This window comes from Sinohyriopsis cumingii, chromosome 5 (assembly GCF_028554795.1).
Source record: "Sinohyriopsis cumingii isolate HCF-2022 chromosome 5, ASM2855479v2, whole genome shotgun sequence".
Taxonomy (NCBI): domain Eukaryota; kingdom Metazoa; phylum Mollusca; class Bivalvia; order Unionida; family Unionidae; genus Sinohyriopsis; species Sinohyriopsis cumingii.
Genome location: NC_142965.1, coordinates 118,352,263 through 118,380,218, shown reverse-complemented (window position 1 = coordinate 118,380,218; position 27,956 = coordinate 118,352,263). Strand labels below are relative to the sequence as shown.

The 27,956-nt window shown below is 36.4% G+C and overlaps 1 protein-coding gene across 1 annotated transcript in view; it reads right to left on the bottom strand.

The window, feature by feature from the left end:
* LOC149800057 (uncharacterized) overlaps positions 1-23,644 on the bottom strand; it is a 72,209-nt gene extending 48,565 nt beyond the window's left edge. Inside the window, exons 1-2 of the mRNA XM_089957179.1 lie at positions 23,504-23,644; positions 6,372-6,546 (exon numbers count right to left, since the gene is read on the bottom strand). Coding sequence (XP_089813305.1) covers positions 6,372-6,546; positions 23,504-23,561 — 233 coding nt within the window. The 5' untranslated portion in view covers positions 23,562-23,644. The remainder of the gene's footprint in view (positions 1-6,371; positions 6,547-23,503) is intronic.
* Between the last annotated feature and the right edge of the window lie 4,312 nt (positions 23,645-27,956).

Below are 27,956 nucleotides of genomic sequence, written 5' to 3'. Positions count from 1 at the left end.
AAAATATAGGAATGAAGTCAACTTCAATTTAAAACTTTTACATTAAGTAAAAGAAATATATAGTGAACATGGTTCTTTTTGTTTATTTGCAATGAAATTAAAAAATAAATGATGATAAAACGAATTCGCTTCTACCATTTTAAAAACTAGGCAAATATTTTACACGTTTACCTTTGACCTATATAAACCTCATCTGTTCCATCCATTTTCGAACTGAAAAATTTATTGTTGACATATCAGGAACAATTTTGGCTAGTTTCATGTTATTGTCTTTCAGAATAACTTTCTGCCATGTTGACAAAATGTAATGTGAACTTTTTAAAAAGTTCACTTTTATCATGGGGTGGGTTGGACTTGTTAGAGACTCTGACACTAATAAATACTGTTATGTGGGCGGAAATACAGGAGAATTATTCAAAAGGACTGTTTTGATGCTTGCGACTTAAATGTTTCAGCCACACAGTCAGAATTAAATCATACAAAATTAATACCTATGTGCTCTTTAAGGGGTGCTCACCAGTTATTATGTACTTTGAAAACAGTGACGTATGTATGGTGAAGTTGTTTGCATTTGAACCATGCAAAGTGGGGAGAATGTTGGCATACCTCTATGCTACTTTGCTGTAATGTAGCTGACATTTCTTTTCTTATTGTACAATTGGAAATTGTATACGATCTAAGCACACTGCTAACTAAAATGACTTCTCCCTTAAGTTTAGAAAGTCAGATTGAATTAGTCTAAAGTACACTATCCGTTGCAGCTATTAAAATAGGGACAATGAATTTTGCCAGGATATACAATACCAGCATCTGAAAGTGCAATGAATGAATTACCAAACAAATCAAATATAAAAATACAATTTACCTCTGAATTTCAGGAAGTGAAAATGACCAAGTGCGTCTAGCACTTTTTGAAAGTTGCACATCTGGAGTAAAGCCAAGCTGTATACTCTATAACCCATATTACACATATCAATCACACACCAAAATAAAGGGAATTAAATGTGTTTTGGACTATATCTAAGATATACAATTTATATATATAGAAATAGCCAGTATAAACTGTGAGGACAGCCGGGGAAATTATTTTTCTTTAAAATTCTAACCCTATGCAAAAAAAAAAAAGAAACTGTAAAGCGCCACCTTAAAACAAATATAAAAATGCATGCAATTATTTTTTCTTATTTTCATATAATTATGTATTATGTTCTGAATAAATTGGTACATTAATATGGATGTTAAGCATGAACAAAAGCAAGTTATGCTCGTTTTGCTCTTGCTTACATAATTTGCCATGAGGAATGTTTCTGTGAGTAGTGACCTTTATTATAGGGACATTAGAATTCTTAGAATACAGGAATGGAGTCAACTTAAATGTAAAACTGTTACATTAAGTAAAAGAAATATATAATGTAAATGTTCTTTTCATTTATTTGTCATAAAATTAATTAAATAAAAATGATCACATAGACATATTCCCGTTTTTCCATATTAAACAATAGGCAAATATTGTACGTTTTTACTTTTGACCTTTACGTATTTGGTGAATCATTAATTGTACTTTCAGAAGCTGGTATTATCTAGTCTGGCAAAATTAATTTTCCCTATGTTAATAGCTGCTACGGATAGTGTACTTTAGACTAATTCAGGCTAATTTGTTTAGCACAAGGGAGCAGTCATTTTATTTAGCAGTGTGCTTAGATCATGTACAATTTCCAAAACTACAATATCCAAAGAAATGTCAACTATATTACATTAAAGTAGCAAAGAGGTATGCCAACACTCTCTCAACTTTGCGTGTTATAAATGCAAAATACTTCACCTTACATATGTCACTCTCTCAAAAGTACAAAAATAACAGGTGACCGCCCTCTTAAAGAGCACATACATATTATTATTGTATGATTTAAGTCTGATTGTATGGCTGAAACATTTACGTCGCACGCATCTAGTCATATTGAATAATTTTCATATGTCCCCCCACAGAACAGTATTTATTAGTGTCAGAGTCTCTAACAAGTCCAGCCCCTCCCCCATAAAAGGTGAGTTTTTGTCATAAAAATGCAGATTATGAGAATGTATCAGTATAAATAGTGTTATTTGCAAAAACAAATGATATATTTAAATTGTACTCCATCGGTAGTCCACAGGTAGAGTTAGTCAAGTGAAATAGGTCTGCTATCAATGTTCCTATCTAGCCTGAGGCAAATAGGTCTCTATAAAGTGTACGATAATCAATTTTACCTGTAAATTTCATCCAGTGAGCGTATTGAACCACATGACCTAATTTCGGAATCTCAGCGAGTTATTACGCGCATAGGCATTTTTCAGTCAAGGCAATGTCTAAACTGTTGAGTAAAATTGAGATCCCGGTAATTTACTGTAGTTGGAAAAATTATGTTACGATACTGATATAAAATAAAAGCTTGTGTATCTTCTGACTGAGCGATCTGGAAGCAAATCGTTGTTGTAATAAAATAATGAGTGATTCTGCGCTTACCATGAAATCTCTTACGGCAAACTTAGCTCGACAACGACAAGATGCAATCATGAGGTATCTTCCCGTCCGAGATTCTGTAGAGCAGCAGCTGCAACAACGCCAGGATGCTCATGTAGAATTTACAGAGAGAACTGAACAGTTATTGAAACCAGTCACAAAAGTCACTAGAGATCTTCTTCAGTCGTTGGACCAAAGAGCTAAATCAATCGAATAAACAGCTGAATCAACCGGACAAAAAGCAATAAGAACTAAACAAACGAAACTCATTCTCGTAGAGCTTCCAAATAAAATACTTGCTACTCAGCCACAATTAAAGAAAGAAATAGACGAAGCAACAATGGGTATAGAATAAGCCCTTGATAAGATTGGTGATTTAAGATATCTTCTTGCTGAATCAGAACCAGAACCTGTTAAAAACAAAGTGCCAAATTTACCGAAGAAGGTTTAATAAAACTTCAAGAAAGCCCTGTAGGGGTTGCTGCAGCAGGATATCAAATTCGCCATGAACTTTTAGATCCAAGTACTCTGATGTAATAGAAACATAATGGGTTCCTTTTGTGTTTCGACATTACCATGGTATACAAAAATCGCACAAAATATAAAACTTTCGTTGAAGAATTTGAGAAACTAATTAGGAAAGCTGCTAAAAGTCTATTACTTGGAGATATATTATCACCCAAATTAACACAATTTGGACTGCCTTGTATTGAGAAAGAAGAACCACCTGAAGGAGCGACCGGAAGTGGAATTGCCACTCGCAATAGATGTTGTAGGAAACCATATGGTACTATAATCACTGGATCTCCAGTGATTCGGGATAAATGTTGTCCAAATAACATCCTCGCTGATGTTGATCGACTAGAAATTCTGACTGGTGGAAGGCGAGCTGGAAATAATTCCCACGAAATCATCAATGATGTAGCTGCTATTTGTCAGCGCTTATTTACCTGTGGTTTCATGGACAGTAGCGTCTATCGGGCGTCTATTGGGCGCTAACCGATCAAATTACAACGCTTACTAAAGTGCGTGATCCATTTGATCGGCGATACCGAAAAAACATGATTATATACAAAGACCAACGTTGACCTGAAAAAGTCAGGATGAAAAATGTACTATTACCGGTTTATAAAATGATCTACCGAGATGGACTGGGTTATGATGTTCAGTGTTTTCTCAGAAGGATAGCCGCAAACGATGATACTCGGTCTTGCAAGATATTCTGATGATTATTCAAGGTCTGCTGCATCATCAATGTTGTTCTCAAAGGATACTGCTGACCATCCTGATCATACACATAGGATGACCAAGAAACATTGACGACAACGCTCACGCCGATGTAGCTCCGGTAGTCACCGTCGTTAATCCAGAATTTAACTTGAGATATGCGGAAAGATGATGTCAAATTGATGCTCAAGGTCGATTCAGCTGTGTGATACCGTTGTCGCATATCTTTGGATTCTGAAGACATGTTAGAAACGTTATCGTCGGAGCCAAACATACAGATGAGTTAGTCCGAAAGTCCACTTACAACGATGGAATTTGGAGAGATCATGCTGCAGCTGTAGGCAATATTAACAATACTTGTGTTGTGGATGCCAGGAATGACTCCATCGCTCACATAAGGAGCTCGATTGTTATCGTTCATGGGTAAGGCGGCAAGTAAACATGATGGTGTCTGACAATGACCAGCAAATTCATTTGCATGGCAGATAGAGTCTCAACGGCATATATTCGTTGCGTTTCAAGGTAACACAAGATAAGAAAATCAAGAAAGAAACCAGATGATGTTTGATAGATTAGCTGTATCCACAATTTCGCTGAGGATAAATGGACATAAGAAGCCATAATATGACATAATACTGAATTTTTAACAAAGCAACGTATCACCCACGTATCATAGCTTGATGAGATTTATGGGGCGTGATTAGAATGTTGATAGTAGGTTGCAGATATCTCATCTTGATTTCTCAACGCTGTATCCAATATAGTATTTCTGACTGGAACATCTGGATTTGTTCAGACAATCTGTCGTTGATATTCACGTACGAGAAACTGCTAATGATATAATTGATGGTCCTCATGGTTACAGAGCAATCGCTGTTATCCTGTCAGACGACAATATCGCTTGAAGTTGTTGGCGGATGGGTGAGAGTCATTTATGGACCCGTAGAAAATGTGTTTTCCGAACATGTATTTTCCGAGCATGTAAATGTTTTCCGAATATGTGATTAGATCAGTCATGATGTTATAATGTCATCTCATCATGCCAATATTATTCTGACACCTAGTCAGATTAAAAACTTGCAATCCTGATCAAGAAAAATTCTGGGGAAAAATGACTCTGAAATCAGCAGCGTTGCATGGACCAAATAAATTATCGTTGACTGAACGTCAACTCAAACACTACAGTGACGTTAATAATTCAAGAACTAACGTTGGACTTGATTTTGTTGCGAATGCGATCAGCGACACAACAAAATCCGGCGGTAAATTTCCTTTCTTAGCGGCGTTACTGCCGTTAATTTCACCAGCAGCTACAGCCGTTGTAAAAACAGCTGAACTTGGTAGCGTTGACCTTGGTATCCGGTTTATTAAAATGCCGGCCGAACCAGATTAGTACAGCCGGATGAATACTCACTGAAACCTCGAATGATTCAATCTCAGCACTCCGGTAAGATCGATATCTGATAGTCTGATAGTGACCGACCGCAATTTCCTGTATTGGGTACCCGAATCGTTCAAAATAACGATGATACACACCTAGTCCGAGAAAAGCAGCAAGATAAGATGCTACCTCGTCAACTCTAATCATGTCACATGAGTTATATTTTGCGTTCCGAAGACCGCCATGACCAAATTCAACACAAGATCGTAATACATCATCGAGAAATTCTTTTGGTGTTGGACGCCACTTAATTTGTTGTTGCTTGATGTGAGATGCAACAGACGAAATACCCCCAAAAATTAACGAGAAAATCATCAAACTCAAATAGTATTTGTTTTCTGTAACCTGGTATTATTTTGTTCTCGGTGAAATCTTGATGCTTTTGTTGCAGCAGTCTTGCTTCGTCCTATCGTTCCATGCTACATGAATACGTTTCTTTAATATATATAAGATTATTTCTCTAATTTGGCTTTCATATAATTAGCTTTTACTAATAGTATAATGATCACCCAAACATGTAACAGTTTAAGTGGCTGATGATGGTCCGTCTACACATTGAGAAAAAAAAAAATTGTCGCAGTGATCATTGTGTGCTTCATTTACAGGGTGTTGGTCGTGGAAGTACCGGCTCAAAACCTTGTCTGGTTTGTTGAGCTGGTATTAAGAGAAAAACACAATTGTGTGTAGCTTGTGGGGGAGAAAATATCGTGTGTTAAAAAGATACTTCGAGATAATGAATGCTTTAGATGATGTAAAAAATAAAAGTCGACAAGATTACATTGACCGTTATATTAAAAACAATAAGATTGATCAAATAAGTGTGAAATCTGTTGAATAAGCTAGTGAAGACTCGTTCTGCACCCGTTAGCTCAAATATCCCCCCCCCCCCATACTGTTCATATCAAATAGAAATATTCACATTTTTATAGCACATATAAAATAGCATGATGTGTAACATAGTTTATATCACTGTTCGTTGGTCATTACAACGGTTCCATGTATTGTTTTGCGTCATTTTTTTTTCACCCAAGTCTGGCGATTCTTAGGTTGGTTGAGCCGCAGTGCTGATGCACATGGGCATGATTTTTCAAAATGAGAACCACGTGGAATTTAAGGAAAAGGTTATCCTATTTATTGGTAAGAATTCTTCCTTTCCGCGCTAGGTAAATTCCTTACCTGCAGACCCTGCTGTTCGGATTTTATTACCTGTCACATAATATTTTCACAATCAAATATGGCTTCGTCATTGATGTGTTGAACCCAGTGGAGGCGTCGGCATTCGCCACACTTGATGTAGCTTCGTTGTATGACAACATGCATTGGATAGCGTTCACTAGATAATCTCGGGAACATGTTTGTGCCTGTGAGTCCCCCATTGTTTCTAAATAAAATAAAAATTAAAAATCAATGAAAGACAACCAGTGTTTAATAAGTGTGCTCAGCGCATTAATTCAGCCATATATTTTTGAGTAAATAATATTAGAACTCTTTCTTCCTCACTTCCTATTAATTTCTTAAAATGTTCTTTTTGTTGTTGTTGTAATTAACAGTATACATTCGCATATCCACACAGAGCCAAGTTTCCATTATACACCTGTTTTTGGCTCATAATCGATGATTGGGATGTATGCTTATGACAGAGCTTACCTTTACTACCTTGACAGACATCAAAAACCTGATATGCCGCAATGCTTTCCGTACTTTGAATGTCATGGTTTTAATAAATGAGTTTACAACAACCTTGAAATCTTGAAAATGAAGCAATTCGATTTAGTTATATTTAAAACTTAATGTCAAAGAATTAGCATAATAATATTTTAGACTGTAGAAGACAATTTTTGCATATCCCTTTAAAATCATGTTAACTTTTCGGTACTTTGAGCGAAATGTCTGACATAAATATTATTGTCTGTAATAATTAGTATGATGCAAAAGATGCATGATAAACATCTTCATTAGTATATGTAGCAGTGTGGTTCATTGTATTAGTATGTATGTATGTATGTATAAGCACACATAAAAGTAAAGAAAATAATATCTAAACACATGAGTGAGAGAACTCATTGCAAACTAAATATATAAGCAACAGAGATTAAGAGAGGGGGGAAATGGAATTATTTACATTTGACTGGAACTTTTTAAATGGATTATCACGTTGGCTCTCACTTGGAACGCTTGTAAATAATTTGTATGATAGAAATTAAATGGGTCCATTTAATTACTATACTAAACACGCATACTATCAGATATCGTTTTCATATGCATGTGTTCTTCTGTACATTGTATATGTTCCTTCAGCCACCATAAACATGAATGCCTGCCATGATTGATCATCCATAGAATCAAAGATGTCCACTCTCTTGCCCAAAAGGATATGAAGTAATAAGTCATTGTCCTGACATAAAAGTCAGTGCGAGTCTAGAATGTCTATTGCATCTATTATTTTTTCAAACAAAGTATTACGTTCGTTGTTTAGGGCTTGGCAGTATAGTAACATATGCTTGGCTCTATCTGTAGCCAATCTCTTGCAGAGTTTACAGTTATATTCATTCTCTGTTGAAATTGAAAACATTGTTAAATAGGAACTTTTAGCGAAAGTCCAAGTTTATTAGGAAAATATTTTCCAAGCTTCCAGACAGTAAATGGTTGAAGATTAGTATGAACACTTGCATAATGTAAACGTTTAGGTCTCATTTCAAGCTTAGATCTCCACAATGATTCTTCGCAACAGTGAACTGCCGTTTCAATATTCCTCATCCAGACTGGTTTCGGGACAGAATATAGGGTATTTAGGCAGAGGTGGAAAAGGACACGATGTACATCTTTAACAAAACCAACACTCTCACTCTCGTGTATCAGGAAGTCATTATTTGTTTCTGTTGAATATAATTTTCCATGCTAGTGAACCATCAGCTCTGCAGATAGTATCGAAGAAACTTAATTTGATTTTATCTGCCTATTCATCAACTGACCACAGTCCAAGACTGCTAATTGTTGTCTCTGTCGATGAGCGCTGATCAAGACCTTATCATATTTTAACACTATTAATTGGGTTCATACCATCCTTTTCAATGCCAGTTCCAATAAGGGAATAAAATACTGATCTTCCTTTATCACAAGTATTTTTCACTGCAGCAGTATTAGAGAGATCTGTGGAGCGAGCAGCCTCAGCATATATTCTCGAAGACACATTAGGAATCCGTTTATCTCCGAGCATGAACATAGCTTTTTGTATGTTTTGTTTTCTTAGACAATATGTCGATGTTGCTTTTATCATCATTGTACTGGAGACTCCACTTCGATGCATATTCATGGCGGTTGCAAAGTAAATCACCCGTACGATTAAATGATGAGGATAGCATGGTCGTGTCATCCGCAAGTAAAACACAAGGGATACTTGAGGTACCAGCTTGTACTCCAGATTTTGTTGACTCCAGCAAGGATATTAGGTCATTTATCATGACTAAGAATAGCCATGCTGATAGCGTTCTTCCTTTTCCTACCCTTGATTGACTGAGTATGGTTTCGAATTATGGCTTTCGAGCATAATAATGGCCCTAATTTCTAGAAAACAATTTTGAATCAATCTCCACAGTTTAGTTCTAACTCGGAGACAGAATAGCTGATAAAAAATGCCATCATGCCATACCTTAGTAAAGACCTTCACATTGTCCAGGAACGCACCATATACTTTTGAGCGACCTCCCAAGAAAGGGCTATTCCCTCTTTTATAATAAAGACTGCAGTGATGCCACTGCATTCGCGTTGAAGTCCCTGTTGCAATTGGTGAGGGAAATTTATCCTTTCACTAAAAAGAGTTAGCCTCTTGAACAATATTTTTTCAAACACTTTTTGAAAAACAGGAACGATTGAGATATCTCTATAGCTATTTATATCTAGCCTGTTTTTGTTGGGTTTTTTCTCCATCTTTGAAGATAGGTATAACATTCACAGTTTTGAAGTAGTCAGGATACGTTTCCAAGGAGAAGATGCGATGGTACCCTATGCACAAAATAAAACTAATCGATTGACAGGCAAACATTAAATGCTCTGCATATATTTTATCATGTCCACATGATTTATGTTTCGTCAGCTCTCTTACAGCCTCTTCAATTTCATTCTGTAATATGATCTGAATCTTCAACTTTCAGTAATATAAGCAGTGTGCACATGCTTGGTTTCTGCCAATTATAGGCGGATCACAAATTGATATACCAATAGTATTGTTGCTTTATATATATATATATATATATATATATATATATATATATATATATATATATATATATATATATATATATATATATATATATAGACACACCATTGATAAATGCATGAATATTTTTTTGAAAACCTCTATCATATACAAACAAACACTTCACATAAAACCTAAGAAATAGTCTGGACTACTATGTGTTATTATTGCTAAGGCACTAAGGTTGCCTATTGTCCTATGACATCATATACAAAGAGACACACAGCTATAACATGCTAGTAGTTCATCGAACAGAAAAACATGTTAAAACACAACGTACAACAGTGATTTATGTTGTTTTTGTTGTTGTAGGGTTTGACGCCATCTTTCAGCACAATATAGGCTATACATGGCGGCCAGTATAACTGGTTGATGAAGAATCCGGGAAAACCCCGTAAAGGACCCCCGACCCACGAGAAGTTACTGGCAAGTTTTCTTACATATCCGCATTGGCTGTACCCGAGCCTCGAACCCACGCAGACTGAGGTGAGACTTCAGTGATCCTTAAAATTGAGCGCTTTAGACCACTCGGCCATTCGGGGCCTCAACAGTGATCAAAAAGAGAGGAAAAAACACTGACAATACAACCAATAAAGAACTATATTGTTTGTTTTCTTTGTAGACTTTAATTAAAAAAAGAATGAAATTTCAAAGAAGAATAAAAGTATCTAATTAGATTCGGTTTCGAAAAAAAGTCGAAAAAGTGATTTGTTTTCCTTTAAAGATATCAGACAAAACTTCGTTATTTATAAATGAGCCAAGTACAGTTGAAACATTAACCCTGAGAAAAAGCATTGAAACAACAAGACTTACCACACAATTAACGAAAAGAAAATTATATCGTAAGCGTTTTAATCCATATGGTTTAAATAAAATACAGTACACTTTTTTTTACAGTATTGATAAAATGAATTTGAATAGTCACTTGTTTATGCGGAACGTGAAACCGTCCGAATATTATTCTCAGTCGATATATAGTAGCAAATGAAACTAAACTGGTAAGGAGTGCAATATGCAACCGAGATAAAGTAATATGGGAAATGGAAAAAGAAACTACAAAGTACCAGAGAGCAAGAGAATGTTCAGAAACCAAAACGAAATTATTATTGAAGTATTCTCTATAGATTCAACATTCAGATTCTCACAGGAGTTGTCATTCTTTGTTTATGACTGTCACCGTAATTACATCGTTTCAAAGATGATTCCTAATAAGGTCAGCATTTAATACGAAATTTATTTGTTTTCTTTTTCTCTTTAAAATTAAAATACGGAAAGATGTTAAATTAAAATTTCAAATTCACAAACTTTCTTATGATGGAAGTACTAAAATTCATCTGACCAGAACAAACTTCATTTTAATGGATTGATGACATGAACTCAAAAATTAAATGCATAGCATTCTTTGCCTCTCTCTAAAAGATCGTAAAGAAGCAGTTCTATTGTACTAAACGAATCCTGCACATTGAACCCAGTCCTACTCTACAAATTAATTTATGCGTACAGCCCTTGATTATCTTTGCGAATAGTCCTCGACAGTTCTTTGAGGTTCCACACCACTATTCCAGTGCTTTTAGCAACCATTTCATTATCTCTCTTTCTGGTTTCTGTGCCTCTTTTTTCCCCTCACGGACTAGACGCTTTATCCCGTCCCTCTGATCTTTCCACTCACTGACTAGACGCTTATCCCGAACCTCTGATTTTCCCTCAATGATTAGACGATTATCCGTTCACTCTGATTTTTCCCCTCACTGACTAGACATTTATCCCGTCCCTCTGATTTTCCCCTCACTAACTAGACACTTATCCCGTCTCTCTGATTTTCCCCTCACTGACTAGAGTTTATCCCGTCTCTCTGATTTTTCCACTCACTGACTAGATGTTTATCCGGTCCCTCTGATTTTCCATTCACTGACTAGACACTTATCCCGTCCCTCTGATTTTCCCCTTACTGACTAGACGCTTATCCAGTCCCTCTGATTTTACCCTCACTGACTAGACACTTATCCCGTCTCTCTGATTTTCCACTCACTGACTAGATGCTTATCCCGTCCCTCTGACTTTCCACTCACTGACTAGACACTTATCCCGTCCGTGTGATTTTCCCCTAACTGACTGTACGCTTATCCAGTCCCTCTGATTTTACCCACACTGACTAGACGCTTGTCCCGTCTCTCTGTTTTTTTTTTCCCCACTTACTGATTTAACGCTTATCCCGTCCCTATGAGTTTCTACTCACTGACTAGACACTTATGCCGTCACGTCCTTCTGATTTTTCCACTCACTGACTAAACGCTTATCAGGTCCCTCTGATTTTCCTGTCACTGACTAGACACGTATCCCGTCCCTCTGATTTTTCCACTCACCGACTAGACGCTTATCCCGTCCCTCTGATTTTTTCCACTCACTGACTAAACGCTTAACCTGTCCTTCTGATTTTCCATTCACTGACTAGACTCTTATCCTGTCTCTATGATTTTCCATTCACTGACTAGACACTTATCCTGTCCCTCTGATTTTGTATCACTGACAACTCTGCTCTCTTCACTCCTATCCACATTTGTCTTCGTGTGTGTTTTATTTCTTTTGTGCATATCTTTTACTTGTAATGTCACTTAATTTTCATTCTTCTCAACTACACTTTTTGGCTTGTTTTTGCTGGTTCTTGGAGAACAATCAAATCTAACTCAAAGATTAGGAAACCTGCACTCTGCTTTACATCTGCATATTGTCTCCTTTCCTCGTTCTTCATGTTATTAATAATCTCTAACATCATCAACGTCCACTTCAAAGGACATTTAGTTCAACTTTGTTCGAATTTTCTTTCTAAACTTCATCTGAGATGGACATTTACCATTTATCTAATGAAGTATTGTTGTCCATTGCCACTGGTTATTGTAGTGTAAGCCTTAATCTAAGTAGCTTTGAAATAGCACTTGACAGCAAAAATAATCAGATATTCCACACTGGATTAGAACTGGTACACACCAACAGCTGGTTTATATTATACATTCACTAAGGTTTATGCTCCATTGGAAAAATACTTTCAGTGCAGTCTTTACTCCCCTTCCTAGCTGTATTGATGGCTTGTATTTAATAAATAGTATAGAGCGCCTTCTGCAGTTATTGTTCAATAACAAATAACATTACATGGTGGCAGCGGTAGAAACACAGGATTGAAATTATCAGACTTGAAATGGCTTCATTTCAATTTACAAATCCAAGCAAATTACAATTTTCGAGACCTGAAATTTGGGAAAAGTGGTGTGAGCGCTTTGAACGCTTTCGTCAAGCGTCTGAACTTGGTAAAAAAGAGGAATAAATTCAAGTAAATGCCTTGATTTATTCCATGGAAATAGAGGATGATGACATTTTGTCTTCGTTCAACCTGACAGAGGAAGATCAAAAGAAGTGGAAGCCAGTGACAAATAGATTCGTGCGATATTTCATTCCAAAGAGGAATGTAAATTCTGAAAGAGCAAAATTTAACCAAAGAAAGCAGGAAGAGGGAGAGAAACAATGGATTGTTTTATTACAGCTATCTGTGTGTTAGCAGATAATTGTAATTTCGGGCCACTATATGATGAAATGATCAGAGATCGACTTGTAGTTGGACTGCGAGATTCAAAACTGTCGGAAAAATTGCAGTTACCGTTAGTCAAACTCGACAAAAAGAGGCTGTGAAAAAGCCAAAATCAGTTATACCAATAACTGGAGAACGAATGACTGAAATGGATGCAGTAAATCGTCTTCACTGAAATATGGAAAACAGAAACATACAATCCCAAAAGTTCAACAGAATAATGTCAGCAGAAAAGGATGCACTAGAAGTGGAAAGAAAGGTAATCATTCTCGAGACCAATGTCCACCAAAAGAAGCAGAATTCCACAAGTGTAAGAAAAGTGGACTCTATGCAAAATTCTGTCAAAATCAGCAGTTCGCACAATAAAGTCGAAAACGTAACCTGGATTTCTAGGGACTATTAACACAATGAAGGGTCAGCCGTGGATAACGCGTATAAGATTGAACAACGCTTCACTTTTATTCAAGTTTGATACTGGAGCTGATGTGACTGTAATTCCTGAGAGGGATTTACGAAAAATCGGACACAAAAGAACTATCAAAGTCTGATCGAAATCTGTATGGACCTGGAAACTATGAACTTAAAGTGCTGAGAAGATTTACATGAGGACTGGAATCGAACATTACGTTCGGTATACAAGACATATTTGTTGTAAAGGGACTGAATCAGACATTCTTCGGCAGGCCCGCGATTCAGGCTCTCAAGATTATTGAACAGGTAAATATATCCTCAGTAAATGGCTCAACTAAAACTCACAAAATGCAAGCAAATGTCACAATAAATCTATACATTTTGATAGGGATTAACGCAAAAAATTCCCAAATTTGTTTAAAGGTTTAGGGAAAACAAAGTGATTCTATAACATGACTATGGACAAAATGCCAAAACCTATGCCTTATCTACCCCAAGAAAGGTTCCTATCCCTTTGCTGAATAAATTTCAATAAGAGTTGGATAGAATAGAAAAAATGGGTGGTACGCGGCAATGGTTGTGGTTCCGAAACCAAACGGTACGGTAAGAATTTGCATTGATCTAACTAAACTTAATGAATCAGTTAATAGAGAGAACCACCCACTGCCATCAGTTGAAGAATGCCTTGCAAAACTAGCAGGTGCAAAGTTTTTCACCAAACTTGATGCAAACTCAAGCGTAAGGCAGATAAACCTGTCAGAAGATTCACGCCGCCTTACAGCTTTCATTACTCATTTTGGTAGGTTTTGTTTTAATTGCCTTCCATTTGGAATCAGTTCCTAGCCTGAATTTTTTCAGAAAAGGATGCCATAAATTCTTCAGCAACATGGCGGAACACTCTGTCACACGAACGATGCTCTTGTATTTGGGGACACGCAGAAACAGCCTGATAAAAAACTAGGAATGGTCATAAAATCAATTCAAAAATTCGGCGTTACTTTGAACGCTGAAAAGTGTGAATATTCGAGACCATCCAGTAGGTTTCTTGGGCATGCTGTTGACGAAAATGGTTGCCGACCTGATCCGGAAAAAATCAAAGCTATAACTGAAATGGAAACTCCGAAATGCGTAATAGAGATACGACAATTTCTCGGTATGGCAAATCAGCTTGGTAAATTTAGTCCAAATTTGGCAGAAAAATCAAAACCCTTACGTGAACTTTTGAAAGAAAAAAACTCGTGGACTTGGGGTCCAGATCAAGAACAAGCTTTTAGAGATATCAAGCAAGAAATGATATCTTCACCAACGTTAGCACATTATGATCCAAACAGAGAAATAGTTGTATCTGCAGATGCATCTTCATTTGGACTAGCTGCTGTGATATGACAGAAACACGGTAGCACTCTGAGACCGTTGGCGTTCGCATCGCGAGGTATGCCAGAAACTGAGCAACGCTCAAATAGAAAAAGAGGCCCTTGCAATCACTTGGGCTTGTGAATGCTTCAGTAGCTATTTAACTGGGTCCAAATTCAAACTTGAAACTAACCATAAACCATTACATGTAGTACCACTAATGAGCACAAATCTTGGGAGATTTACCCCCTAGAATTCAACGCTTTAGAATGCGTTTGATGAGATTCAACTTTTGTATAGTTCATGTTGCTTACAGAAACCTATTATCTGCTGATGCTTTATACAGAGCACCTGTAAGCTATCATTCTGTGAGTGACAGAGAATTTCAGGCTGAAACTAACGCCTATGTTGATTTCTTTGTTAGTAATTTGCCTGCATCAAATACTCGACTTGAACAAGTAAAGTCTGAATATAGAAATTATTCGATTTGCAAACAACTTGTACAATTCTGTAAAATATGATCGTCAGATAAATCTACTATTGACGGAGAACTTCAATTGTACTGGGCAGATAGAGGTGAATTTACATTTCATAATAGTCTTTTAATGAAAGGTACACGCCTGGTCATACCTAAATCACTTCAAAAAGAAATCCTAGAGAGAATTCACGATGGTTATCAAGGAATAGTTAAATGATGTGAACGCGCCAAAACGTCAGTTTGGTGGAAATGACTACTTACTAACTAGAACACTTGGTTAAGTCTTGCCTAAATTGCATCGAAAACTCAAGAAATCAAGCTGAACCACTGATACCAAATGCATTTTCATGTCGACCTTGGCAAAGAGTCGCTTCAAACTTGTTTGAACTGAATGGTCAAACATATCTCTTGGTGATTGATTATTTCTCACGATACATTAAAATAGCAAAATTGCATGGCACAGGTTCAAAAGCAATTGTCAATCATCTCAAATCAATCTTTGCGCGACACGGTATTCCAGAAATATTAGTTTCGTATAATGGTCCGCAATACTCAACGAATTTGCGACAAATTTTTAATTCATGCATATAAAAAATAGTCCAAAATATCCACAGAGCAATGGTCTCGCCGAAAAAGCTGTTTGAATAATTAAAAGAATGCTTAAAAAAGCAAACGATCCTTACATAGCTCTTTTGACATACCGCACAATACCATTATACAGCCCTGTCGAAGGGGCCCCGAGTGGCCGAGTGGTCTAATGCGCTCTCCGTTACGGATCACTGCCATCTCACCTCTGTCTGCGTGGGCTCGAGTCTCGGATTCGGTCAATGTGGGTATGTGAGAAAGCTTGCCAGTAGCTTCTCTTGGGTCGGTGGTTCTTTCCAGGGGTTTTCCGGGTTCTTCCTCCACCATTAATACTGGCCGCCATGTAGAGCCTACTGTGTGCTGAAAAATGGCGTTAAACCCTACAGCAAGAACAACAATAACAGCTCTGCCGAATTACTGATGGGGAGAAAATTATAAACTACTTTGCCAATGGCACCAAACAACTTAGGGCCCAAATGGCCAGATTTAATGAAACGAAAGAAATCATAAAACTATCAAAATCAAACTCAAAAGAGAAATCATGGTCGTCGACATCGCGCCCGAAATATGAATAATCTTCAGGATGGGAATAAAGTATGGATTGAATATGATTTTTTTTTTCAGGCATTACGTCTGGGGCATCTGCACCTCGTTCATATATGGTAGTAACTGACTTGGAAGAGATACGGCGTAATAGGAGAAGTTTAATTACCAAGCCTACTACATTACCGGAGCCTCTCAGAGTTACTGTTTCAAACCCTGCTACTCTGACTGACTCAGATGAAAGCAAAGCAGTGCCAACCAGTCACAACGGATATTTCACACGTTCGGTAAGATTGTCAAAACCACCTGAGAGACTTAACTTGTAAAAATGAAGCTGATTTAGCTTGTTTAGAAATGCGGTCATCATATCACGTTTTCGTTTTAATGTTACCTTTCTCAGGAGGAGAGATGTTGTGTAAGCCTTAATCTAGGTAGATTTGAAATATCGCTTGACAGTAAACTTAATCAGATATTCCACACTGGATTAGAGCTAATAAATACTAACAGCTGGTTTATGTTATACATTCCCAAATGTCTATGTTCTTTGGAAAAAAATACTTTCAGGGCAGTCTTTACTCCCCTTACTAGATGTATTGATGGCTTGTATTTGATAGATAGTATAGAACGCCTTCTGCGGTTATTCTTCAATAACAAATAACATTACAGTTATTGCTACATGAAATCCGCGTGTAACAAACATTCTCTATAAACTTTTCAAAGTACTTTGAAGTGATCTTCTTAACGTCAGTATTATAGGAAGGGATATAATAGTCCACTTCTATTACTAGGTAATGACCTGGAGAATTGACCCAAATGATGAACGACAAATACACTCTATGCTCCAGCTGAAACATCTGTGCATTTCACAGTTCATTATCATAGTCGTACTGAACATTTTAAACTAATGGCAAGATCTTTTACAACGCTCTACTTTATTCCGTCCCTGGCAACCAGACATTTGTATATAGTCTTTCATTATTTTCAAACATGCCTAAATTTAATTCTTGTGCAAATGTTATCCATGTACTTTTACGTGGATCTATGCACGTGATACTGAATACTAATTTTCCAAAAGTACATATTTATCAGCTAAATAAGCTGGAGATCACATATTTCTATATTTATCTACCTTCTGTGTTCGCTAATATCTTCATCAACTGCATATTTCTATTCTGCATCTCTAATATTCAATTCTTGTGTAAATTAGTTTACCTCTTTTTAAGTTTTGTACTGATGAATCTGCTCCACGCATCATCATCATTGTCTTTTCTGGCCGGTATTTCACCGAAGGTTAATACTGATGATACTCAAAGTAACCATTATTGCAGATGGTTTTAGATTTGAAGAAATAAATAAATTCTAAAGATATTTGATCAGCTCAAAGTCAATCATATACAGGTACATGTTGAACTTCTCACATGTATAGGCTATAATTAATGCTTCTTTCTTATCTTTTGGATAGAACTAGATAGAATTTACTGTACAGAGATTAAGCTGCTACTAGACAGGTATTGTGTTGCCGCAGCCAATTATTCAGGATATACGTTCGCATATATATATATATATATATATATATATATGAAAACAAAACAACTTTCCCATTAGGTTTGAAAATTACGCAGTATCGCCTCCTGTATACAGGAACGCTTCTGCAGCTTTATTGAAAAGCTGGAACTGTGTTGGTCATATCACTTCAATAGAGCTTCCAAAAGCTAAATCTTTACAACAAACTAGGGAATCTGAGGCAGGTACTAAATTTCTTACTTAACTTCTATGAAGACATTGCGATAAAATCACGTTCCATATATATATGGACAAACTGAACACGTATCTAAGAAGCCTAAAAGCACAGCAAATTGTATGGAGATCATCTTACACAGAAAATAAAAATCACGATCGCATTCTTATCACAGAAGGAAAAAATGAAAAAGAATACAAAATTTCGCCAAAATGCCCCCTCCCCCGCCAAACAACCTCCCACCCCACCCCCAAAAATACATTGCTGCAGACATGAATGTTAACACTGATGTAAACCTGTAAGTATTCTCTCCAAGGGCCTCAACTTTTGTCCCTGGCCGTAAACGTATACTGTACTGGAATTGAAAGAAGACCTTACGAGTTTTGCAAAGAAAAGTGGAGTGATTCTTGCGTTGTTACCGATGAATCTCACAGATTCCGCCAAAAACACGATTATATTCAACAGACCAGTAACGTTCCAGCTCAAGAGTCATCTGGACTCACGGTACTACTTCAGTTCCCATAGTGAACCTATGCAAAAACCAATATATTACGAATTCAATAATGTTTGAGTGCTCATGATCAAACCTATATTTATCAGTATAGATGAAACCTGGATGGCAGCTTCTGTGTAGAGGAAAGGATATGAGCCGCGACATTTTCTGGACATGCATGTGTTTGAAACATGTGCTTTCAATTCTGCACCAAAGAGTCAGGCGTCAATGTTAGTAATGAGTGTTCCAAACTCAAGACTGTTAAAGAACTCAAACTCCATCAATAAAACAATGTCTCTATTCTTCTCACTTACAACTAGGATAAGCTCTCAAAATATTATTTTTCCTACAACATAACTTACATCATTAACCAATCCTGGGCAGCCTAACCAATACTCTATATTAAGTTCACCCATTTCCAGGTTGGTTGCCATCTTTCCACACCATTATTACCGTGTGTCCTATTTCTAGTCCGCGGTGTTTAAATGTAACAAAGTCTCATAAACAGATACACACCAAGAAAGACAATTTAACCTAACGGGATTGACAGTCGCTGAAGAAACTGTGCGAGATATAAGATATTGTCATCAAGCCAGCAGACAAGGGGTCAAGGGTTATTATCATGAATACGTCTGACTATATCGCTAATCCAAACAGATAACTTTCAGACAAGGGATTTTACAAAATTAAAAAAACACCCCCAACTCACCCGAAAAAAACCCAACCTGTCGTGATCCAAAAACTGAACACGTCGAAACTGTATATCGGATATAACAGACATGCAATACGCAGGATACATTGATGACAAAATACTAATTTACCTCCCCAAACCAGAGCGACTTTCAATTATTCCATAAATTACACAGTGTAATCCAAAAATAGATATTTCACTAAACAAATATCTGAATTCGTTGATTTTCACCTTCGACCGTTAGCGGAAAAAATAACTCTATAAATCCAAAATACCACGGACTATTTCTTCAAAACTCCAAGAAATAGCCTTCCAAATAATATTCTCCTTGTCACCATTGATCTACGTTCCTTATACCTCTACAACCCACATGAGGAATGTATCACGGCCGGCAAGGAAGCATGGGATAGTCGAGTTGATCCAGCCCCTTCAAGGTTTTGTTTGGTCAAACTTTAACACAGGTTCTCGAGTTTAAAAAAAACCCACACACTTCTTTCAAATTAATGGGACAAAAATGGACACCAAATGTAGTACCTTCTTATGCCAATATTATTTTGGAAAAACTAGCGCAAAAGCTTCTCAACGAAGCACCATATAGACCCTTAAGCTGGTGTAGATTTATTGACAGGTTAGAATCAAAATGGCTTGGAGTCATCAAGCATGTTTAGTATCGATTTCAATCTACACTACTGGAGGGCAACACTGAAACTGACTTATACTCTAAACCTATTTACTCTCAGCGGAATCTACTCCAGACTAAATGTCACCTCGTCCATGCAAAAACAAAATCTCCATTACGGTATGTGCGTTCCAACCATATGCTCTAATCCTGCCACCTTTGAAAAGTGACTCGGAGAGCTCAAGTGGCACCTTAGAAGGAGAGGATACAGGGGGATCTACACTCCTCAATAGAGGAACACTATCAAAATATAAAACTAAAAAACTAACTAGCGTATCCCCTTCGAGCTAACATTCCATCCGGATGCCACAAACCTAAACAGATCATACGCATGCATCGGCACCCATATTGAATTGTCCGAAGGTCTCAAGGGTATATTGGAAGGAGTTCCTATGGTTGCGTATCGCAGACCTAAAAATCTCAAGGACCATCTACTATGTTTGTAGGTAACTTTAAACAAGAAAATCTGATTAAGGCGCATACCGTCGCAAAGACAAGCACTGCCTAGTTTGCAAGCATATGCAGAAGCAGTGGCGTCACTAGGGTTGGTGTCACCCAGTGCGGTGACTCATGATGTCACCCCCATGGACCTCCTTCCTGCACAAAATTTCAAAATTTTTATAGACAGTCATGTACAATAACTCATGGTGTCACCCCCATGGAACACTTCCTGCACAAAAGTCGAAAATTTTATAGACAGTCATTTGGGTGTCACCCCCTCTGATGGTGTCACCCGGTGCGGTCCGCACCCCCCGCACCGCCCCCCCCCCAGTGACGCCACTGTGCAGAAGATCAACAATTTCCTACGTTCGACAAAACGACCAGCCAGAGGTTAAGATGTCGAGCCTACAATATAGTCTACCTCCTGACATGCAAGGTCTGTGCCATTCAAAATATGTTTGCGAAACCAATAATTTCATAAAGCAATTGAATAATTCACAAAAAAGAACGAAGCTCGCCAACCACTACAATTCGAATTTTACCGATCAAATCTAACCTCGGGTGGATAGACATAGAACTTACACATAAGGAAGAGACAGACAGACAGACAAGGAGGGGTGGGTGGTTAAAATTACAGTTAGTTACAGTTGATCTAAGGCAGTATTTATGCTTTACTTACCATTGCTAATGTCTATACCAGTGCATTTATCCTCACTCCCTCTGTTTGTGTTCGTCCGTTTGTCTTCCAGTTTTACTGTCTAAGGGTGAAATTGACATACTAGCTATGTAATCATCGTCTGTTTTTATGTTGGTCAATTAGTATGTTAGTTTTGCCATCAGAGAGAGAGAGAGAGAGAGAGAGAGATGGAAGAGAGACTGATTCATTTGCGGTACAATTGACATATGGATTAAGCAACCAAACAAAAAGATGAATGGAGAGACGGGTGGAAACATTCAGATATGTTAATGCTTTTAAATCATCTGTTTTAGAACTTTTTTGGTTTAAAAAAATAAATTAAAATGCAGCATAACATTTATTAGAGCATGTGTATGCCAAGGAATTTACCGTTCAAAAACTCGCCTCTCAGGCTATTGTAAAGCTGTATTATTAGTATCATATAGAAAAATCCCATTGAAAGTGTCTAAACATATCATTATAAGAACTCTGGTCACTTGGTTCCAGTTTAAGGTTTACATCTAACTCAAATTAATTCCACAAATTTAAACATGCAGTTCTACCTTACAGCATATGTGTGTGTGTGTGTGTGTGTGTGTGTGTGAAAGAGAGAGAGAGAGATGTTGCGGAGACTTTCGATAAAGACATTTATTGACTGCCTATCCCTATATCTCTTTAATAGTCGACTACTACAGCCTTACCAACCAACACAGTAACTAAGAAAGACTGGGCGAAGGGGTAGAGTGGCCTTCAAACATTTTCATATTAAATAATCTGTTTTTAGGCCCATATTAATAGGTTTTATAAAACAAGAAATAAATAAAAGCAAAGCATTAAAAAAGGTTACTGTCTACCTCATAACTAATAATTTTACAATACAAGTCTTGACACGTTATTGCAACTTTGTATCATTGGTATTGCGAACACTATTACAATCAAATGGAACGTGTACACTTAACCATTACGAAGTCCAAGGTTCTTGTAGGTTACTAGGTGCAAACTCAATTTTCAATTTTCTTTTTCTCTTTCGCGCCACAGACTTCCCCGTATTCTCTCTCTTATGCACGAGAGAGAGAAAGAATTTCGATGAAATTGTGTACCATGTTAAATTCATTTAGATTATTAATATTTGTATCGTTATTTTATAACATAACTAATGATTAATAAGTGGAAATTCATCACAGATCAAGGAAATATACTTGCGATATCATACTGTTGAATTATAACATTTTGTTGAAATAATATTTATCTATGCCTATTATCGCACCTTGAGAGGATCACAGTTTGACACAACATTATTGGCGTGTCAAGTTGCTTTATACCAACACTTCAAAAGCCATGTTATTGTAACATATATATATATATATATATATATATATATATATATATATATATATATATATATATATATATAAAGAGAAAGACAGACAGACAGACAGACACACACACACACACACGCACTTAGTACACACGAGCCGAACACAAACGAATATCGTCATTACTTTGCATAATTGATACGATCTGCATGGTATTTAACTGTAAATATATACAGCCAAACATGTAGATTCTTTCAAATATATATTTTTTTTTTTTTGTCTATTGTTCATGGATCAACTATGTAATAGATTTATGAGAGCTAGAGGTCTGGAGGTGACCATTGGAATATAAATGTTGACTAAGCCTAACAGTGCAGAGATCATCAATTTACAAATACACGGAACAATGTACTCACAAAATTAACACCAGTAAAAGTTAAGATATTACCGTATATTAACCCATTCCACAATAATACTGATTATATTATGTTATGATTTATTTAATTTTCTGACACAAATAATCATGTTATTTTATTCCCGAAAAAAACAATAACCATTAAATCTATGGCAGTTGCAGTTATTGATAAACGCTTACGTAGTAGATGGATAAAACTGACTGCCTTCAGATCAACAATAACTGAATTCAAATCCAGCAAGATGTCATTTATATATGTTTTTCATCTACTATTTTACTTTGACTTGGAATGAGGATTACGTTACTGCTTTTTTTCTATGCGAATATTCTCAAAAAAGGACATAATACTAAACGGCAAAAGTACTGACATCCCGGGGAATGCAGGAAGAAATGTGTTACACATCAATCTAGTAAACATCTTGCTAGCCAGTATATCTGAATATAAATTTTATTTGCTTGCTACGAATGAATAATGTATATATTTTATCTCGTGAGAAAAATAACCAGTATTTTCTTTTGTTGCTACATTTTCACATACTCCATAATATATCCCATAATATATTGCCACTCGTGGCAAGCAAATATCCTCTCTTTGTCGATAGAAACCATAGTAAATAAGCGTATTGAAATACAATCATGATCAACGTTAAGCTATAATAGCAAAATAACACATCTTTTACTCACCCAGAAGTATAAGGAATGCGAATGCCCAGTGTAGCGAAGTCATTTCTTTTTCGTACATTCACTGCCTTACCCAAAGAAAACTAAAAGATAACTGAATGAGCCAAGATAACAAGAATAAACCGTTTCACATTACAAAATCACGCTCTCGGAGGCCCGCATTATAGTTCACGAGAGTTTGTTAGTAAAGGGGATATAACTATGCTCACAGTATTTGTTGTGTTATCACATTATATCAACCTAGCCATACACGAATTTATTGTATTTTATCGATTGAAAGATATTCCATTTTCCGTTATATTCAACTGCAGAATTTTTCTGCTATTCCTTTCTTATATTTTAATTAAAAACTTTGTATGTTTGGTGTGAGCCGACGTTGCATCATTCAAACGTGCATAACATATCTCGTGATTTCGTTTTTGTTCATCCCTCTGTTTTTTTGTATGTAATGCTTTGTAGTTTTACAGATAAATTGGTAATTCCACGAGTCTAGTAAAATTACTTTGAAGTGATTTTTCTCCCTTGGCGTGTTAGTATTTCTACAATGTTATGATAGGGTCTAGTTAATTATCTACCAAAATGGACACTTTAAAAGCATATATTATGTTGAAAAGGAATTTTTTAAAACTGGCGGATTATTGTTTCTGTTAATTATTTGTCGTTACTGGTGTTCCTGCTATTGTAAAAGTACGAAATTCACCCACCTGATATTGGTCGGCATCAGTCTGCAAGAAAGGTGTAGCAGCTACAGATAAACTGAAATCATTTTTAATCAAGTCCAGTTGAAACATATTATATGTTTTCTTTCAAAACAATGCTGTGAATTACTAGACGAAATATTCTTGGTGGATCTTTAAATTTTCAAAAAAAAAACATTGTTTTTTTTAAAGTAATATTGCTCTGGTATAAAACTTAAAATATGCTTTTACTTCCTGTAGTCTTACATATTATCCGCTAATGTGGGATTACAAATATTATCCACTTATGTGGGATTACAAATAGTATCTGCTAATGTAGGATTACAAATATTATCCGCTAATGTGGGATCACAAATATTATCGGCTAATGCGGGATTACAAATATTATCCGCTAATGTGGGATCACAAATATTATCCGCTAATGTGGGATTTTAGATATTCTCTAAAAATAAATGAAAGCTTTATTTCACTGGGCGAAGAAAAGGTTTCCTTTTTTTTACATCTGTAGAATATGTCTATTCTAGCAAACAATCTAACACTTTTACACTATCAGATTAAAACGCATTTACACTACACACATATTCATATTCATGGGCTCGTGTGTGCAGGCAAGGCGATGGGTGCGTTTACCCGCGGACCTGGGTTCGAATATCCGTAGATATGAACTAAAAATTCTCTAGCCTGAATGATAGTATTATTTGTATTAGGATATTAATTCTGCCTACTATTTTCAAGCATTCTTCTATAGAATCTAGAGATAGCACTGGTACACACAAGCACACACACATATATACACAGATATAAATATAAATATATATATATATATATATATATATATATATATATATATATATATATATATATATATATATATATATATATATATATATATATATATATATATATATATATATATATAACACAATTGTCAGTAGTGAATGGGGACGATTCAGCGACAGTGGGACTTAGCTTGCAAGATTTCTTAGAATTCGATACTTTCTATGAATCGAAGTATATTTTACAAGTTAAGAATAATACTTTTTTATTTTTATTGTGACTATTGATTATTTCCTTAATGGACTAAAGGGTATTTTCTAAAACTCCATTACTCCGACCATATACCCTCTAAGTGCCATTGCATAAATCAATCACGCTTTCTTCTCCTACTTTATAATGCAGAATCACAGAAAGTTGATAATATATTTCCCAACATTCTGATTTAATACAGAGATCATGCATACACCAAATATGTTTGAAACCTGTGGAAAACTTCCTTACGTCAATCATGTTTTATCCCCTCCAAGTGGGCCTTATGTTTAAAAATAATATACTTAGTATAAGACAATAATAGTATATGGGGACGATTCAGCGACAATGGGACTTAGCATTAAAAACACCCCTGGGACTGTTTAGCGACTATGTAAATTTAACATGGAGAAAAATCGTGGGACTGTTTAGCGACAAGGGAAATTAACATGGGAAATAGATTTTGGGACTGTTGAGCGACAAGGGGAATTGAACATGGGAATATAGAACTGTATAGCGTCAAGGGAATTTAAACAGGGTGGGACTGTATAGCGTCAAGGGAAATTTAACATAGGATTTTTTTTTTTTTAAAATAAATAAAAAAGGGTAGGCAATGGAAAGTCAATCTCTTTTCGAGACCTATGAGTGGCCCTGAAAAGGGCCTTTGGGTTTATGTTAATGTATCTCCATCTTCACTCGATGGGGACTATAAGAATAGTGATCCTCATTTAACCTCACTAACATTTGCTCCATCATACCCAAATTGTCCAGGACGTCTTGCAATGTTTTCATTTTATTAACCTGGTTCGAAGCCATCTTCTTTTTTATTCTTTGTAGAATGGTTTGAACGACGAATACTGTGGGTTCTTATAGTGAAAGCGCGGACGTGATGCAAAACATCCCCCTAAGATATAAAATTGATATTACCTAAATCATAACCAAACAACGCGCGGACGTAAAGGAAAACATCCCAACTTTTTTCTCATTTCATATGATCAATAAACTAACCCCTAATCTACTATTTACACACGCAAAGCATTAAAATGAAACCCAAATCTACTATCCTCACAAACCTACGTCAGCGCTTACAAACACAAACACTATTAAAAAAAATGAGTCAGTGTTTATATTCACACTATTCTACCTACACACATTGGCAAATCGATTGTTATTTCTTTTCTAGAGATTGGGGTAGCCCTTAAAAGGGCTGGTTTTTTTTTAACTCCATGACACCTGGTTAATGATGGCACCTTCCAGGCCTGGCACCACACACACATCTTCTTCCCCAGTCTCTTTTCACTATTTTGGGGGGAAGAGCAGAGGTGGGATAAGTGGCTTCAGAATCCCAATTTTCTGTCTCTGGGATTCTGAAATTTCCTCTCTCCTCTTCTTTGTTTCTTGTCTCCTCCTCTTCTTTGTTTCTTCTCTCCTCCTCTTCTTTGTTTCTTCTCTCCTCCTCTTTCATCCTTCCCTCTTCTACTAGGGCCTCTGCAGCCAGCTCATTCACTATACGCCTGGCATATTCCAGGTGTACATGAAGTTCAACCAGTTTTGCTAGTCTGGTGTTCATTCTCTTGGTCAATCAACAATGGTAGCTAGACTGCCGAACGAGTTTCAATATATACTAAAAGCGCGGACGTGATGGAAAACATCCCCCTAAAACAAAATTGATCTTACCTAGACCATAACCGAACAAACGCGCGGACCTAAAAGAAACACTCACTTTTTTTATACTGCCCATCACTATTCTAAAAAAATTTATTAAACGAATAATATACTATTCACATACGCAAAGCAATCCAATCAAACCCCAAATCTACTCTCCCCACACCTCAAACAGCAAATAACATGATCTTAATCTACTATCCACACAAACATACATGAGCACTTACAAACACACGCACAATCATATACACAAACACATAACCTCACACTATAAAAAAAGAGTCAGTGTTTATATTCACACTACTCTACCTACACACATCGGCAAATCGATTGTTATTTCTTTTCTAGAGTTTGGGGTAGCCCTGAAAAGGGCTGGGTTTTTTTTTTGTTTGCTATGGCAATCTTTTAGTTTCTAAGAATCAGGTCTTCAGTGACTTTTAGCATTCTGACATTCTCTATCTTTTCTGGCTTCGGTATCAGACTGTGTCTTACCCTATGCAAATTCACGTAGGCTTCGTTTAGCTTAGTTAGTTTGGAGCACATCTTCGTAGGAGGATAAGTCGACAATGGATGGTTAGACTGAAGGCTACCCCGGCTTTAAAGTCAAAGCGCGGACGTGAAGGAAAACATCCCTCTACGGTTTTCGAGCCGGAACGTTCAATGAGTGTCATGAGAGGGATAGTAAGAAGTCAAAGAGCATGAATCAAAATTCCTATAGCCAAACAAAAGACAAAGGCATTTTTTTCAAAACACAACATTTTTTATTCAAAATCACTCAACACTAACAAACAACTCTAACATTTTTTAACAATAATCCAACAATATAACATCAAACTTTTTTCAAATCTCAAACATTTTTTCAGTTAACACTCTACTTTAAACAGGGCTGACAACGTTGTGAATGAAATTGTGATTTCCACTGTTGGAAGTCATTAGGCCATTGATGGACACTGCGTTTCCTAGCTTGAGACAAAAGATAAGTATAATGGTCACAAAACCATCGATCTACTTTCACATCGTTTCTAGAAGAAGAACGATGATCAAAATGAGTCACTAAATGTTCTAAG